This window comes from Anomalospiza imberbis, chromosome 8 (assembly GCF_031753505.1).
Source record: "Anomalospiza imberbis isolate Cuckoo-Finch-1a 21T00152 chromosome 8, ASM3175350v1, whole genome shotgun sequence".
NCBI classification, from domain to species: Eukaryota; Metazoa; Chordata; class Aves; order Passeriformes; family Viduidae; genus Anomalospiza; species Anomalospiza imberbis.
This window is the reverse complement of record NC_089688.1, coordinates 33,317,580-33,334,534: the sequence shown is the minus strand read 5'-3', so window position 1 is coordinate 33,334,534 and position 16,955 is coordinate 33,317,580. Positions and strand designations below refer to the sequence as shown.

General features: G+C 42.8%; 1 protein-coding gene across 2 annotated transcripts in view; it reads right to left on the bottom strand.

The window, feature by feature from the left end:
- The window catches only part of DOCK1 (dedicator of cytokinesis 1), a 273,275-nt gene that overhangs the window by 103,295 nt on the left and 153,025 nt on the right, over positions 1-16,955 (bottom strand). For both annotated transcript variants that reach the window (XM_068198299.1, XM_068198300.1), the window contains exons 28-29: positions 15,795-15,896; positions 10,664-10,758 (exon numbers count right to left, since the gene is read on the bottom strand). In XM_068198299.1, coding sequence (XP_068054400.1) covers positions 10,664-10,758; positions 15,795-15,896 — 197 coding nt within the window. The remainder of the gene's footprint in view (positions 1-10,663; positions 10,759-15,794; positions 15,897-16,955) is intronic.

The window sequence follows — 16,955 nt, the reverse complement described above, 5'->3', positions numbered from 1 at the left end:
CCAAGATCTAGAAATATCTCTGTTTTACTACCTGCAAGTGCCTGCTTTCCTGTAACACTTCTGACAGAAAAGGAGAAACATCCATCAAGAAAGGCTGAGCTCAAGCTCTGCCTGCAATGCACTGAGAGAGAGAAGATAACTTTTCAGTGCTTATATTCAGTGATATAAACCTTCAAACTGGTGATAGCCAATGATCTGACACCTCTTTTCTTGCTAAATAAGCTTTAAACTCTTCCTGCCCTACAATCACCCATCTGTTATGTCAGAGCATGAATAATTTCCTTCTTTTTAAAAAAAAACCAAAACTCCAGTTCTTCCTATAGTGGCTGTGCTTCCTCATACTCCGACTGTAAAAGCTTGTTTTCTAGAATATGTTCATGAAATATTTCTGATCCTAAAATTTAATAACCCCCGAAAAGGCCTCGCCGGCTTCTTAGGCAACAAGGCTGCTGCTCTCAGAAGCCAAAATGCTGCACCATTGTTGGTCATTGAAAAAGATGAAAATTCAGAAAAGGAACACGTTGGCAAGGTAAGAGCAAGCAGGGTTTTAGGCATATTTTACCCAAATAGTATTAAATTAATAACTGGGATGAACCCTACACTTGTAAATCATTAAAAAGTGACACATTAAGAGCAAAGTACTATTTTATAGTATGCACAGTATCTCTGTTTAGTCAAGCTGCTCTAAGTGCTGAAAATCCTGAAGTCACTCATTGATGGTCAAGCCCACAGAATCTCGGTGCAAAGCTCACTACAGAAATCTGAATTTCACACTAACAGCCAAAAATGCATTTAAGCCTGAAAATAATATCCAACCAACCGTTTTTTGTTACTTTTCAAGACTGAAATATTGGGGTTTTTTACAATACTGGAGAAGATGAATAAACCCCAAGTGTGAAAAAGCAGCCCATCATTCACTCCCTGGGTATTTTTAACTGGGCAATGGTAGTAACTCAAATGATGCTGATGTGGAAAAAGAATGATTCAAAGTGAAAGTTGCTACACTTGCCTGTTAAAAATAAACATCACGTGGTGTTAGCTTTGACTTGGTAAAAATGGAGCCCTGCTTTGGGATTTAACACCTTCAGCTTTATTTAATGAGCTCCTTCACTCTGCTGCTTTTATAAGCACCAAGTGTTCCCACATCGTGTTCATGCCTTACATCCTGTGCTAAAAACATCCCAGAACGTTCATATTTGGGGCTGTGACGTGGACACCCTACCTGGGGGGTTCAATGTGCACAAAATGAGCACTCAGGGCACCAGAATTCCAATTAATAACTGCAATACCACATCCAGGTGGGTTTGGGTGCTAAGGTAGAATGCTTTTCCCTTCCACCACAGACTCATGGCATTATTTGGGTTGGAAAAGCCCTCTAAGATCATCAGGTCCAACCTGGCATTCCAAAGCCGCCACGGACCCGTGTCCCCAGGTGCCACCAGGATGCTCCATGGTCTTTGGATTCCCACCACCAAAGGGCACCATCACCATTTTCTCAGTCTTGGTTTTGGTCACGTGTCCCAGGGATCATTTTTCCTGGGGAAACCAACAGAGCAAATCTCCTCTGGGTGGTCCCAAGGAATGTGCTGCTGCAGGCACCAAAACTGGCTGTGAGGAGCCAGGAAAGGCAGAATAAAGCTGGAAAAGTCCCCAGAGCTCCATGAAATGAGAAATAAAATAGTTGGATGCAGCTTCATCCCAAACACCCACACTGGTACAATAATGTGAATTCAAATGTTCATGAGCTCATCTTAGAGAGATCTTAACTTTGAGTATCTACTCACCAGGGCCTCTGGAGTGGGTTCAGGCAGCAGTGGAGAAAAGAACATTAGAATCACAAGATAAAATGCAAAATTTAAAATGACAGTTAAGGGTTTTTTTCAGTTGTAATTAGGAAATTGTAAGAAAACTTTAAATTAAAGGAAGGTTTACACTAAGGATCTGTCTGAGGAAATGTAACCTGCCAAGGGTTGCTGCTACTCCTGAAGTAATTAGAGCACAAAGCAAAAAACCAAAAACATGTAACAACATTATTATCATCATTTATGGCAGAATATATCGAATTCTTCTTGCTTAATTTGATAAAAAAAATCATAAAACCCAAACTGATAAAGATATTGGCTGCTAAAAATCTTCTGAGTACAGTCATCCCGAAGCACCTTAATGACAACCCAGGTTTAGATTCCAGAAGGGAAAATAATATTGGAATCATTGTGTTCCATTTGAAATTACTTTGGCAAGGCTTCTTCAGGTCTCAGTCAGCTCTTAGCAGAGAATTACCACGACACACAGGCTAATAACCTCTTACAGCTTTCTTCCAAAACAATGTGTTAAACCCAGCAGTTCTCAACTCTGTCAGGATGCAAGTTGGGAAAAAAAAAAAAAGGGGGCAAGTAGCCAAAAAAATGAGTTGGCTTTCCAAGGATCTCATTAAGAACAAAGGAAACCAGACATCCACAGCATCCTGTGGGTGATGGTTCCAAAAAGTTAGGAACAAAAATACATTTTTACCTTTCTCTTGCTTTTTCTTAGTGTCGCAGTTGAGCTACGCTGCCTCTTTCACTCAGCTGTGTGAAGATCCTGTGCCCTATTTTTCCTTAAAATATCCCATTTCTTAGCCAGTCTGGGAAATGACAGACTGGGAGGTGCCTTTCAACTACTCGTAACTTTAGAGCAGGTAAAATACACCAGGGGGACAACCAGCAGGGCAAACTGGTGTTTGGGAGAATAGCCACTCCTACCCGTGATTCCCTGTGAAAAACCCAAGGAAAACCCACAGCAGTAACATGGGATGTGCCCTGGATGAAAGATTATTCTACATAATACTGACAGGATGAGAGGAAACAGCCTCAAGTTTAGGCTGGATATTAGAGAAAATGTCTTCATGGAAAGGGCTGGCCAGCAGGGCAGTGGTGGAGACCCCATTCCTGGAAATGCTCAAAAAATGTGTGGATGTATCATTTGGGGATGAGGTGCTGCTGCTGGGTTGATGCTGGACTCTGACCTCGGAGCTCTTCCCCAACCTCAACAATTCTATGATAAACCCACAGATTCCTTGATGTTCCCCAGCTTTACAAGACACATGGAGCATTCAAAAGGTTTTGAAGGGATTCAATTTGGAGGACAACCAGCTCATGCTCAGGAATTTTCCAGGTCTAAATCTCAGTGCTGCCTCACCACCTACAACTTCACAAGGTGCCAAAAACAGCAACAATTTCTTCTTTTAACACAAGAAAAGATGAAAAAAAAAATCTCTAAAAACCCCTTTGTTCACCTTTTCCCCCTTGAACTCAAGAACAGCAGCAGCTGGGATCATTTTATCCCTCTGTGATTCTTCCCCGTGTAGGAAGAGCTGTTCCCTAACACACAGCTCTTTGCTTCCCAGTCACTGGAATTTTCTTGCAGCAAAACAAAGTTGAAGTGTCACGGGGTTGCTGCTGAGCAATAAAAGCAGAGCCAATGCACCACGGTGATATTTTGGAAGCAAAGTTGAAAGCAAGTTGTGCTTTAGGATGAAGAGAACCTGCAACAGCCTTCTCCTGGTTTTATAAAGCTGCCATGGCTCTGAGATCTCCATTCCTGGCAGGACACCAAATCCCACCCACCTTTAGGGACAGGAAAATGTCTTTGTCAAGGGAAGTACAATAATAAAATCCAGAAAACAGCAGCATCACCGTGGATGTTGAACAAGGTCACCATCCCAAGCCCACCTTGCTGCAGGAAATCTTCCCAAAAACCCAAGATGGCTCTGAACACACGAAAACCATAATTAAGAAAATACACTTATGACCAACAAGGTAATTATTTTAGTGCTGGAAATCATTATTCCACCTCTAGACTCCAGGAGGGATTAATCATGACCCAAATAGATGGAAGGTGTGCTCAAAAAAGGAGCAGATGGAATTGGGAAGGCTGGGACACCTCACACCCACATCTCAACACTGGCAGCTTCACTGGGTGCTCCTCAGAATCCCAGACTGGTTTGGGTTGGAAAGACTTTAAATCCCATCCCATTCCCACCCCCTGCCATGGCAGGGACACCTTCAGCTGTCCCAGGCTGCTCCAAGCCCCATCCAGCCTGGCTTTGGACACTTCCAGGGATCCAGGGGCAGCCACAGCTGCTCTGGGAATTCCATCCCAGCCCCTCCCCACCCTCCCAGGGAACAATTCCTTCCCAAATCCCATCTAATCCTGCTCTCCTTCCATTACTTTTCCATCACAAATGATCACAGATTACAGAGATTAAGGAGAAAACCAGATCATGAAATCCAGAGGGCTGCCCCAACTGCTCATCAGTTCTCACAACCACACCATTATCGATATTCCACCAATGCCAGGGGCATTTCTAACTCCCAAGGCTGGGAGAAAACCACCTGCTCTAGGGTGGAAACCATCAAGGGAAAAGAGCACCTGCTGAAGAATATTCCTTCAAGGAATCTCAGCTCTTTGAATACGAAAATACCCTGTTATTTCACAGGCCAGTATATTCATTTTCCTCCCAGGTGCAGTTAATTTGACAGGTACAATGCTAAAGCAAAAATCCTGCAAGGTCTTTCCTGAAAAGGTCAGTACATTATGCAATGAGGTTTCATGGACAGCAAAAAGAATCCCTCCATGTACTGAAATTTTAGATGATTTATCAACGTGCATTTGTGTCTTTTGTTCCCAGATGAAGAGCAAACTTTGGGGCACACGAGTTCATTTTGAGAGCTGGTTCCTAAGGAAGTTCCAAGCTTTGAAAATTGTTATCCTCAGTCTATACATGGGAAATAGTGGGAGGTTTTTCTATGCAGAGAAATATTCAGCACTAAAGAAAAACAAAATTGCTCCCATTTGAAGTCTTATTGCATTCCAGCCCTGAATTAAATTATTCGATTGTTCAAGCTGCATGTCTGGACTCTTAAACTTTCAAAGTAAGCAGAGAGTCCTGTAGGAAATGCATTAATAGTCAGGAAAAGTAGCAACAATTCCTTCTAATCCAAGCTTTTTGTACTGTTCAAACTCTTCTTGAAACAATGCACCCCTTGGCCTCCTAAAACATAATTGCATTTCAAACACTTCCTTCATCCCAACTGCAATTTGGAAATGCAAACTATTCCACTAAAACATATATTGAGGAAATATTTAAGTGATCAGGGCCCCAGTTATAAATTTGGATTTTCAAGTATCATCCACTAATCATAACATTGAGTGGTTAAGGTTGGTAAAAAACCTTTAAAAAACTTTAAAACCTTTTAAGGTTGGTAAAAAACCTTTAAGGTCATTGAGTCCAACCTTCAACCCACCTTGTTCCAGATGTTTTTGGAACACTTCCAGGGATAGGGACTCCACCACTTCCCTGGGGAGTGCTTGACAACCCTTTCCATGAAAGAGTTTTCCCTAATCTCCAATCTAAATCTCCCCTGGAGCAATTAAAGGCCATGAATAATGTCTTTGAACATGGAATTAACACAGGCTTGAACCCACAAAGGGATTTGGGAAATGAAATGATGATTTTTAAAACTTTTTTCTGCTCCCTTCACCCCAGTCCCAAAGATTTAATAACACCTGATAGGCTGTGAAACTGGGGTGCCCTGCTTTTCCTGTAGTTTGCAATCCAGAATCTGTGCATCCTTCTGGCCTCTTTTCCCGTGTTATGAAAACTACCCCTCATCCTGCAGGAGCTCAGGATGGATTTTAAATCAGAGCTTTTGCACTTGCACTCATCTGATGGATGCAACTTGACTGGTCAATTATGTAAGTGCAAAGAGCCTATTTTCATACATTTATTAAAACCATCCTGCTTTTGTTTCCATAAGCCTGCCTCAAACCCAGCACAATGTCGCCATTAAGCCGAATTTCCATAAGCTAAACCCAGATTTTGGCGTGGCTTTGGCTGACTTGTCAGGAGGGATAAACTCAGAGGCCGCTCGTGAAGCTCCCGAGCTGCGCAGAAGTGGCTGCGGCTCCTGACGCACGTCAGGGTTTGCCCACTGCTGATGGATGGTCACAAACATCACTGGAGGTAATTCTGAGAGCACAGCACCGATCTGACAGGTACTGCTATGACAACCAGGCAGCAGAACTGCCTACATTTCCCTGGAAGCTCCAAAAATAAACATTCCAGGACATGTTTATCCAGAGCGGCTCCCCCGTCCTTTGTCCTCCTCTTTGCAAGGCTTTTTCTTGGGCTTTTCACACAGGAAATTCATCGAGATTCTGGGCTGGTGGGCTGGGTTGGGTGGGGTTGAGGGCATTTTCTTCACGGAAGGTGTGGGGTGGTGGTTTGGATTTCTGCTGGGAACAGGGGGCAGAATACAGGAATATTTCTGTTGCTGCTGAGCAGCGTTTGGGGCTGTGACAATTCCCTGAGGAGCTTTTCCAGTGCCCCACCATCCTTTGGGAAGAATCTTCTCCTGATATCCAACCTAACTCTCCCTGACACAACAGGTAACACCCTCCAGATTCCCTCCCCAGGACAGCTCTATTTCCTCTGGAAAAAAAACCAACACACAAGAAACCTCATTTTCACTGAGAGCATCTCATCCCTTTCTCTCCGACTTCAAAAGGCAAAACAAACAGGTATTTTATGTAAATGTGGACATTAGAAACAAAAAATAGAACAGCAAACATCAAATTCCTTTTTCATAGGCAACTCAGCCTTCACTGGCACAGCTGCAGATTAAAGTAGCAGCTACAAATTAATATATCATAAGGTCTTACCAAAGGAACTGAATTGTCTCAAATGCCAAAAGTAAGACCAAAGACTAAATTATTTTCATTTACGGAACCGTAGGGAGGAATCGCTTTCATGTTCTGAGTTATGTGTTTAGGAGGAACCTAAGTTTAGCTTGTCAGCTTCTGACAAAAGTTAAAAACAATTTCTAAAACATTTCGGAATCATTTTGAAACATGGTTTCGATGGGGGAAATGGAAACAAGACAAAAATCACAAAATCCCTGCCTTTTTTTTGTAACTGCTTTTACACTTCCATCTCCTCGTGTGTGCTTTCCTGGAGATACCTGGAATAAAGAATCTGCCTCCAAAGCACTTCCCAGCCCTATCCAGAAACACAGGAAAACTCCCTGATTGCTTAAAACTCTTAACTACAGATATTATGGCTTGAATTTCCTGAAAATGTGGGCACAGACAAACCCTACAACAGCTGGAATTTCAAGGTGGACAAGCATCCTAAAAGGAATTGTAAGACATTTCCAGCTCCTCCTTATAAGGAGCTGTTTTAAAAGTGCATTTAATGGTCCCTTATCCATCTCTCTCATCCCTCAGTGGTTTTTTCCATCTCCTTTCCTTGGATATTGTTGTTTACAGTAAACCAGGGGCTGATTTGGACCAAAATTTAGAAATTAAACAAAAAGCCACTGCATCAGTTTGAATATTCTCTTCTTTTACCCCCAAAATGAATTCTTTTACCCCCAAATGCTGATCAGCCACCTGCAAACCAGTGCCCCCTTGAACACACTGGTGGCAATTCCACCAAACGGTAACACCAAAACTTGGGCTCTGAATCAACAAATTGCTTTGCTAAAATGAGAATTTTACTACCTTAGACAAGTCAGTAAATAAAGTATTTTACATAAAAAGGAAGAATTCTCTTGTTAGATACGAAGATTTCTTGTGTTCATTTTGGCATGAAAGGTGGGAACACAGCGTGGCTCCCTGAGGTGTTGGAACAAAGGCACGGGATGTTATCCTGAATTTGGGATGTGATCCCAAATTTGGGATGTGATCCTGAGCCTGGCACAGCAGCACTGGGAGGTAGGAAAGAGAGAGGACCCTGATGTTTCCATGACCAAAAAGAGACAGGCAAAGTTTTCAGAGTGATTTCTGTCACTATTAATGAGTGTGCAGAATTTTTCTATATATAATACATATATAAAATATATATACTTCTATGTTTTTATCCCACTGGTGAAAGCCAAAAATAGAATACTAAATTTGAACTAAAGTTACATTTGCAAATATTTCCTGTAATGCAGTCATTCACATGCATTTCTCCATTTCCCCCCTTCCCCCATGGCTACAAATTTTATCTCATCCAGAATATTTGAAGCCACTGCTTAATCCAGAGTATTTTAATCTGGAAGCAAGGCACTGCATGGAGATGAGCTTTAGGAGAAACCTCCTAAAGAACTGGTCTAAAAGAGGAATTAGAGCTCTATTTTCCAGCTATTTTTATTCTTTTTCCCATTGTTTCACACTACCAGATATATTCCATGCAGGAAACAAATGAAATTATGGATACATTTAAAATTTAGTTCCCTTGATTTGGCTCATGGCACAGAAACTGCCCAAGGAGGTGCTTTCAGAAACGACACAAAATTGCACATTTGGAGTTATTTCTATGGAGGGGATGCCACAGCTTTAAAAGACAAAATTTGTTCTTAAATTTCATCTCGTTTTCTTCAATAAAACTTTATAAGGGTGGAAATAAATGGAGCAGATGGACAAAACAAGGTATTTTACAATGCAGCTTTCTGGGTTTGGAAACCACGTTAACTCCAACAGGAAAAATGGAAAGCATGGAAATCAATTGAGAATTTCCAAAGGAGCTGGTGCAATGGGAATGAAAGAATGAGGGAATTAGGGATGAACAACCCCTCTTAGGACATCTGAAGATATTCTTCAACACCAAAAAGACTGGGAAATGCTTTTGTTTTTAACTTTAAATACTACTCAGATACTCTGCAGGCACTGAGGCGAGTCAGGAAGAATCAAAGATCATCAACACATCCCACTTCTGCTTCCTCAGGACTTCATGTTCAGCATGGGATAAATACAAGACTATTTTTAAGGATAAAAATTCCAAGTCTCTGTCCTAACAGTGAACCATCGTGCTTTGTATTGCTCCAAATTTTCCATGAGGAACTGCCTGGGGGAAGGATCCCTTTGTGCTTTAAGGAAAAAACCATGGGCAGGGAAAGGTTCTTTTTGTACTTTTGCTCTTTCATTTGTTTGGCCAGAATTTCACAGTGCCAAATAAAACCCAAGGTGAAATCCCTACCCAAGTGAACACTGAGAGGTCACCTGGCAATAACGTGAATAACAATTCCAGACTGGTTTGGGTGGGAATGGACCTTAAATCCCATCCAGTGCCACCTCTGCCATGGCAGGGACACCTTCCACTGTCCCAGGTGCTCCAAGTCCCAGTGTCCAACCTGGCTGTGGACACTGCCAGGGATCCAGGGGCTGCTCGGGGAATTCCATCCCAGCCCCCCTCCACCCTCCCAGGGAAGGATTCCTAATTCCCAGTATCCCATCCATCCTTGTCCTCTGGCAGTGGGAGCCATTCCCTGTGTCCTGTTCCTCCATCCCTTGTCCCCAGTCCCTCTCCAGCTCTCCTGGAGCCCCTTCAGGCCCTGGAAGGGCTCTGAGCTCTCCCTGGAGCTGCTCCTCTCCAGGTGAGCACCCCCAGCTCTCCCAGCCCGGCTCCAGAGGGGCTCCAGCCCTGGAGCAGCTCCGTGGCCTCCTCTGGACCGTCCATGAGCTCCTTGTCCCTCCTGTGCTGGGCTGACACAAGGAACACTCCCTGCAATATTGGCCACACTGTAATTGCCCCGTCTCCACTTAGCAATGCCAGTCAAAGCATTAAGAGTGTCCAAACACAAACCTTCCCAATCCTGTTTCAATCTCTCCCAAACTTCAGGAACCCCAGAGTTCTGTTCACAGGTAACACACACTGGGAGGGTTTCCCAACACCTCCAGCACAACTCCCAAGGCACTCAGAGTTGCTGAAGCAAAACCACTTTCAAAATTAATAAAAAAAGAAATAAATCCAAAGAGTTTCAGATGTTCCTCATCAGCTCTCAAAGCTCCTTATTTCAAACACCAGGTGCTTCTCAAGCATTCCAAACCAGCAGGAAGAACCCAAAGATGCCTCAATCTCCTGACTCCTATTTATTCAGAACAGATTTTATTAGGGAGTTAAGGAGACTTCAGAAGCCAAGATTAAAGTTATGGTGCATTTTTATAAGGAGAGCAGGAGCTGTGGTTCAGGATTTTATATAAGGAAACGCTGACAATTTTACAGCCATGGTAGCTTCCAGTAAATGCAGAAGAGATTTCTCCAGGCAACTGGTAAATATAATGTTTTTCTCTTATACTTTCATCTCAGTACACATAAAAGCATTTGACACACTTAATAAAATGTCACCAGCATAAAACACTGCACAAAAGAATGCTAAATAATGACAGAACTGCAATTATTGGGGGAAAAATGAGCATTAGGAACATTTTCAGTCTCTCTCTACATTAGTGGGGTGATGGAATTTGGATTTAAAAGCTTCCTTAATTCTTTGGACATACAACTCCATGCAACACCACCTAATTTGAAGTCATATACAAAACATGCAATTCACCCTCCAAAGAATAAACTGAATTCTTTTAAGATATGGGTAGAATTTTACTGCACCTGCAGTTAGCTCCAAAATCCAGGTTCTCAGAGTGACGCCACCCTTAATTTTAGGTGGACTCCAAGAGCACTAAACCAGGCCACTACAACGTCCCTCCAGAGGCAATTTTTCATTAATTCTTTGCATGAGAGAAGGAGGAGAAGGCAAGGCAGGCTGGCTGCAGCTGCTGTTTCCAAGCAACCCCGGAGCTGTGCCGGAGCCGCGCCGGAGCCGCCGGCTCGGGAGAGCGCCGGAGCTTTCCCCTCTGTACTCACTTGTTCTGCATCATGTTCATGATCACCCAGTCGAAGGGGTAGACGTTCTTCCCAATGAGGTTCTTGAACATGATGAATGTCTCCATCAGGAAATCCTAAAGGAAGAGATAATATTTGGAGACAATCGGACCAAGAAACGCCAAGGGATGGGGGCAGTTATTGATGACTGAACTCCCACGGGGTCTTTGTGTTCTGCTTCCTCCAAAAGCAGTTTTTCATTAAAAACACACCAAAATCCTACTCAAGCACATTTATACACGATGCCCATAAATCCTACAATAATTCCATTTCAGAAATTACAGCAACAGAATTCCCACATTTAAGCAACCAATGGGATTCATCAAGGCCAAGCACTGGTTCACCAGTTATCCAGAAGGAGTTTCTGCTGGAAAAACCGTAACTTTTTTCCATACTATGGACAAAACCTTCCCGTTCCTTTGTGTATTGTGACACAGCTGTCATGACACACTCTTGGGAAGTTGATAAAAGCACACTGGTTCATGGAAAGAGGAAAAAAAACAAAGCTAAACATTTATTTGACTCTTAGGATTGCACTAAAAATACTCCCTGGAGTCAGGTGATGAATAATCCCTCCCTTCATGGATATTCTCCAGAAACTGAGATTATTCATTAATTAAAATAAAAACATGTTCCAGCTCAAATCATCACCTCCACCTGGGGCAGGGGACAGAAATGGTTTGGACATCCCAAAACTCGGAGGGACCCTCCCTAATGGGAGCAGCAGGAATTGCTTCTGCAAGTAAAAAGCTGCCCAAGAACAGTTAATTTAACAGCATAAACCAATTTATTTCCACACAGCTATAAACACACAGTTCTTTGGACCAGAAACTTTGTGTACTTTACAATGTAAATCATCCCCTACAATTTGGGAATCTGTAATTGCTATCTAACAATTTCAGTAATATCAAATGCTGCGAGAAAGATAAAGGGGAAAAGAGAACTTCATGCAGAAAGTCCTTGATCCACTTCACACAGAGATAAAAATGAACTTTTATTCCAAGGTTAGAATATCTTCCCTTTGATACAGTTTCTCAGCAATGGTATTTATCTGGTCTATCTTTAAAATGTCAAATGCCTACAAAAAAAATCCCCAATATGTTCCATCGACTGGACTTTTAACTAAGACTGGTTTCTGTGTAACCTTTTCAGTGAGAAACCAATCTGAAGTCTCTGCTCTCATCAGTCTTTCTTCAGCTCTGAGAGCCAGGATCTTCAGCAGATTTATCTTTTAATCCACTGCTCTGTTCAAATGTTTTCCTGGCTCACAAATTCCCCGTCAGTGGATGCGGGGAGCTGCAGAGATCCTGAGGACAAGGCTTGGAGATCAAGAACCCCAGAATCCCTGACTGGTTTGGGTGGGAACACCTTAAAGCCCATCTCATTCCACACCTTCCCCTGTCCCAGGCTGCTCCAAGCCCCAGCCTGGCCTTGGGCACTGCCAGGGATCCAGGGGCAGCCCCAGCTGCTCTGGGAATTCCATACCAGCCCCTCCTCACCCTCCCAGGGAATAATTCCTGCCCAAAATCCCATCTAAATCTGCCCACTGAAAGCTTAAACCCATTCCCTGTGTCCTGTCCATCCATGCCTTGTCCCCAGTCCCTCTCCAGCTCTCCTGGAGCCCCTTTAGGGTCCAGAACTGGCTCTAAGGTCTCCCTGGAGCCTTCTCCTCTCCAGCCTGATCTTTCCTGATCCCCATCTTTCTGCTGGAGGTTCTCACTTCCCAAATATTGCTGCAAAAAAAAGCACTTTGTGCAGACATCCCCCACTGGATTCAGGGAAAAAGAGCTCGGATGGGTTTGTGTGACTGAAACCAACCGAGGTAACTCAGCTGATTCTGACCAGCTGACAGCTTCTCTGGGCACCCTGTGCCAGGGCCTGCTCACCCTCCCAGCCAGGAATTGCTTCCTATATCCCATCCATCCCTGCCCTCTGGCAGTGGGAAGCCATTCCCTGTGTCCTGTCCCTCCAAGCCCTGGTAAATGTTTCTTATTTCACAAAGCAAAGTGAAATTTCCCCTGTCTGGAGTCATCCCAGACCCACCTGGACCCTGCCCTGGCAGGGGGTTGGACTGGGTGATTTCCAGAGGTCCCTTCCCTATTCTGGGATTCTGGAACCTCCAGGGTACTGGGCTCCACCATGTGCAGAACACTCCTGGTGAAAGAGCTCCTCTGTCATTTTACCACACAACATCAGCAAGGATGGCAGAATCCCAGAATTCTGAACGGGGAAAAGCCCCCCAAGGACCAGCAAATCCCACCTCTGACCGAGCACCACCGTGCCCAGCAAACAGATCCTGCTGCTTTGGCATGGATGGACAGCAAGACTGGAGCTGCTCCTGGCTCAGATGTCACCACTGCCACCACTCCTCAAGAGCTCAAACTGCACATTTCCTGCTTGTTCTTCCTGGGTTTTGTGAAAGAATTCCATTGATGATGATTTGGCTCCTTCCTGAGCCTGGGGGCTCTGACCTACTGTGCTGATTCAGCTCTGCATTTCCATCCCCTGATATTTACATTTTAATAACCCCACGCTCACACAGGTACTTTAAATAATGCTTTGTAACAACTGAGCTAATTATCGATCAAATAAAAGGCTCCCCACGCTCACCTGGGGTTTATGTATTCATAATATTGCTCTTTTTTCCATTTTATGGTTCTCATAGAAAAGCAAATGGTTTGGATGAATTAACCTCATTTTATGAGGAAAACTCAGGGCTTTTGAGGTGCTGGGAAGAGAGGGAAGCCACCAGGACAAGAAAAAGCTGCTTATTTTCAGAATAACTGGAAGCAGGACAAATTATTTCTGAACATAAAAACCTGTACTAAAGGAGGAAGGGTTACAACTCCTGCTCTCTCTCCAACTACAAATACAAATCCTATTTAATAGGAAATAGAACTCACAGCAGGTAAGACCCCTAAAAAATTCCCATCCACTGATGGAAACGAAACAGCCTGAGCTCAGTCTGAGATTCTCCACATGGCAGAACCTTAACAGCATTTTTTGTCAACTAAACCACCTGTGTCTCAAATAAAAATATTTTTTACCAAGTAAAAAGAGGAAAAAAATCAGTTAGTCCCAGAAATAACCTCCCTGATTCTCAAATAATATTTCATCTCAGGGTGAGAGCAGAATCACAGATTTTGATTTTACAGAATCACAGCAGAGTTTGGGCTGGAAGGGAACTTAAAGCAAGAAACTCCTCTTTGAACAGACATTCCTTAATAAATCTAAACTCTCTATTCCACAGAGAGGTAAAACACTGGGTTTATTGCACTCCACCTCATCTTTTTGAGGACTTTTGAGGCCAAATATGACCATTATAATAATCTAAACCTGCCACCTACATAACACAGACCATAAAGTTTCCTCCAGCACTTCCAGCCCTGAGCTTCCAGCTCCTGCTTGAGCAAGAACAGAGGCTGAAGGAAGATTTAAGGGTCTCCAGTGGTGAAAAAGAAATCACAGCTTAAGTTTTCCCTTTTACTTGCCTTTTTTTTTTTTAAGAAAAAGCTTTTCATTTCTGCCTGGCTGAATTTAGTCTCAGCTCTAAATCACTGCTTTGTGATTAAACGGAATCCTCTGCAATAGGAGGTGCAGTTGTCACCTCCAGCTCTGGGTTTAAAAGCAAAGACTCCTGGATTTCAGTTCTACTGGCTGAGTCAAATGAGAGTGGCACAAAAAAATGCTGGGTTAAAGAAGTGGAAAAACCATGGAAAAACAAAAAGAAAGAAAATTTAGTGTACTCCCTGTAGTTTGCTTTACTCACAGGATTAACAATGCTCTGCCAATAAACCTCCACACCTTAATGAATATTATTTAAAATCAGCTCTGAGCTTTAGAGATGCCAGAGCAGGTGCAAAAAGAGGCTTCAGCCCCTGAAAACTGGAACAGGGCAAAGAGCTCAAACCTTGCCCAACACAGGCAGAAAGAAGAACAACACAGGTTCAACACAAACTGGGAAGCCCAAACATTAAAATTATACAAAGGAATGACCCTGAACTGCTTTTCTCTCTTCCCTCTGCTATAACCATTCTTTTCAGCCCATTATGTGCACTTAGTCTGGGAATGTTCTGCTCTTGGTGCCCATCCATGTAAATGCTCCAAGATCCCAAAGGAGGCCCAGCCCTTTCCATGCAGCGATTCTATTTCCAGCAATGTGCAGCTGGACTTTGCCTTCCCCCTCTCACAACAGCAGCTCTGAGCTTTACAGATGCCAGAGCAGGTGCAAGAAGAGGCTGGAAACTGGGACAGGGCAAAGAGCTCAAACCTTGCCCAACACAGGCAGAAAGAAGAATAACACAAATTCAACCCAAACTGGGAAGCCCAAACATTAAAATTACACGAAGGAAAGGTCCTGGCATTGTTCTGGTGGGGCTGGAGGAAGAAGAGAAGCTGAAGAAGGATCCAAAGCCAGGTGGGAGCTGCCTGGAGCACCCCCAGGGTGGCAGTGGGGATGGGTGATCACTAACTGTGGAGCTCAGCCAGGGAGCTGGGTGTCCCCTCCCAGCCCTGCCTGGCCATATGGCAGTGGCACTTTCAGGTTAGTACAGAGTTATCTCCTCAGCTATAAACCCCCCTCTATTATGCTTTAATTAACTTGGGTTGTTGCCTTAGCCAGGCTACCCAATGACTCTGAGAAGACAAATTTCAATTATTATTGCTTATTTAACAACTAAGGGCATCTTTAAGGTTAAAGTGTTTTGCATAAAAGGGAAAAGGGAAAGTGAGCAGATCTCTAAGTAAAAGCTACTTCAAGAAATGAAATCAGGACATCTGGAAGATTTAACACTGCAAGTTCCTTTCCTAAGAAAGCCTTTTTTTATATTCTGTTTCTTGTTTGCTTACCAGATTTTAGTAATGTCTCATCTCTACTATTTTTACAGCTTTCTTTTAATTGCCTTCAATCCACTGTCTCATGTTTTAAAACACTGAACAGCTCCAGCTGTACTCCTGTGCATGACACAGTGCCTAAGTAATTATTTTATATTAAATCTGTAATGCCAAACACATTTTGTTCACATCTCACAAGTGCATTTAATGACCAGTAACAGGAAAAAACCCAAAAACAAGTTGAGCCATCTTATGAAGAGAGAAAACAAATGAAACTCACCACAACATCCGACCTCATCTTGCCAAAAGTCTTGATTAAATGGGCATAGTGATAATCCTCCATTTGCCTCAGGATGGCTGTCATGCAGGCCACGAAACTCCCCTGGCAAAAAGCAAAGGAAAGGAATCCATTATTTAGGATAATGCAACATAATATTGGCTATCAAAACATAAAATTGCTAGAGAGAACCACAGAATGCAGTGGAGATAATTCTATCATTAAAATTCATTAGTGGATATGTAAAATTCTGTCAAGGAAACAAAACAAAACAAAACAAAATCTCAAAAAGTTCCCAGTTTCCAATTTCATGAGTTTATCACCGAAGCTTTTGCGACATATCCTTCATCTAAAAATTGCTCAAACATTAAAATGTCTGCAAGGTAATAAACAGCACTCCTAAAAATATCACACAATATCAGCATTTGCATTTGGAAAGTCAATATTCTGCTCAAGGAAGAAATCTTTTCAAAATTATCATATTGAGCATTGAGCTAAACCAAGTTTTCATTCCACTGCATGTTACTTTCAGATACAGTGATGCTTAAATACACACCACCAAAATCCAGTGAATTCCATCAAACCAGAAGAGCAGCACCATCCAGATCTCTCTCAAAGCACAGAACGAGTAAAAAAGTGACCAAAAGAAAGTTGAGTTTTTCCTTCTGGTGGGTGACAGTGTTGTAGTAACCATCCAACCCATTCCCAGGTCTCCTAGATGCAGTAAAATCCCATAAATGGAAGCTTCTTGTCCAGCCTCCCTCTCTGCCTGTCTGCTAAAAGCCTGTTAATGAAGTCCACATCTTTTCTGGTCCTGAATGCAGGAGGAAAAACATTAAAAATTGGTAAAAGCCCCAGCAGAATGACTTATAAAGGAAATGATTCTTTCTGTGGTTTGATAGAATTGCAAATCTCCCTTTCTGTGCTGTTTTCCAGGTTATTCCATACCACAGCCCAGGAAAACACTCAGTAATTTTCTCTTTATAAAGACACAGAGCCTTTATTGTTACCTTTAAGTTCAGCATTAATATCAATTTAAAATCTTTATTTCCACATCAATCCAAGTAATTGAGATTAAGCCCGAAATGACACCGGGTCACCTGCATGTGCTCTGAGCCCTCTCACTTACAGAATTTACAGGTTAACCTTAAATTCCACCTGATC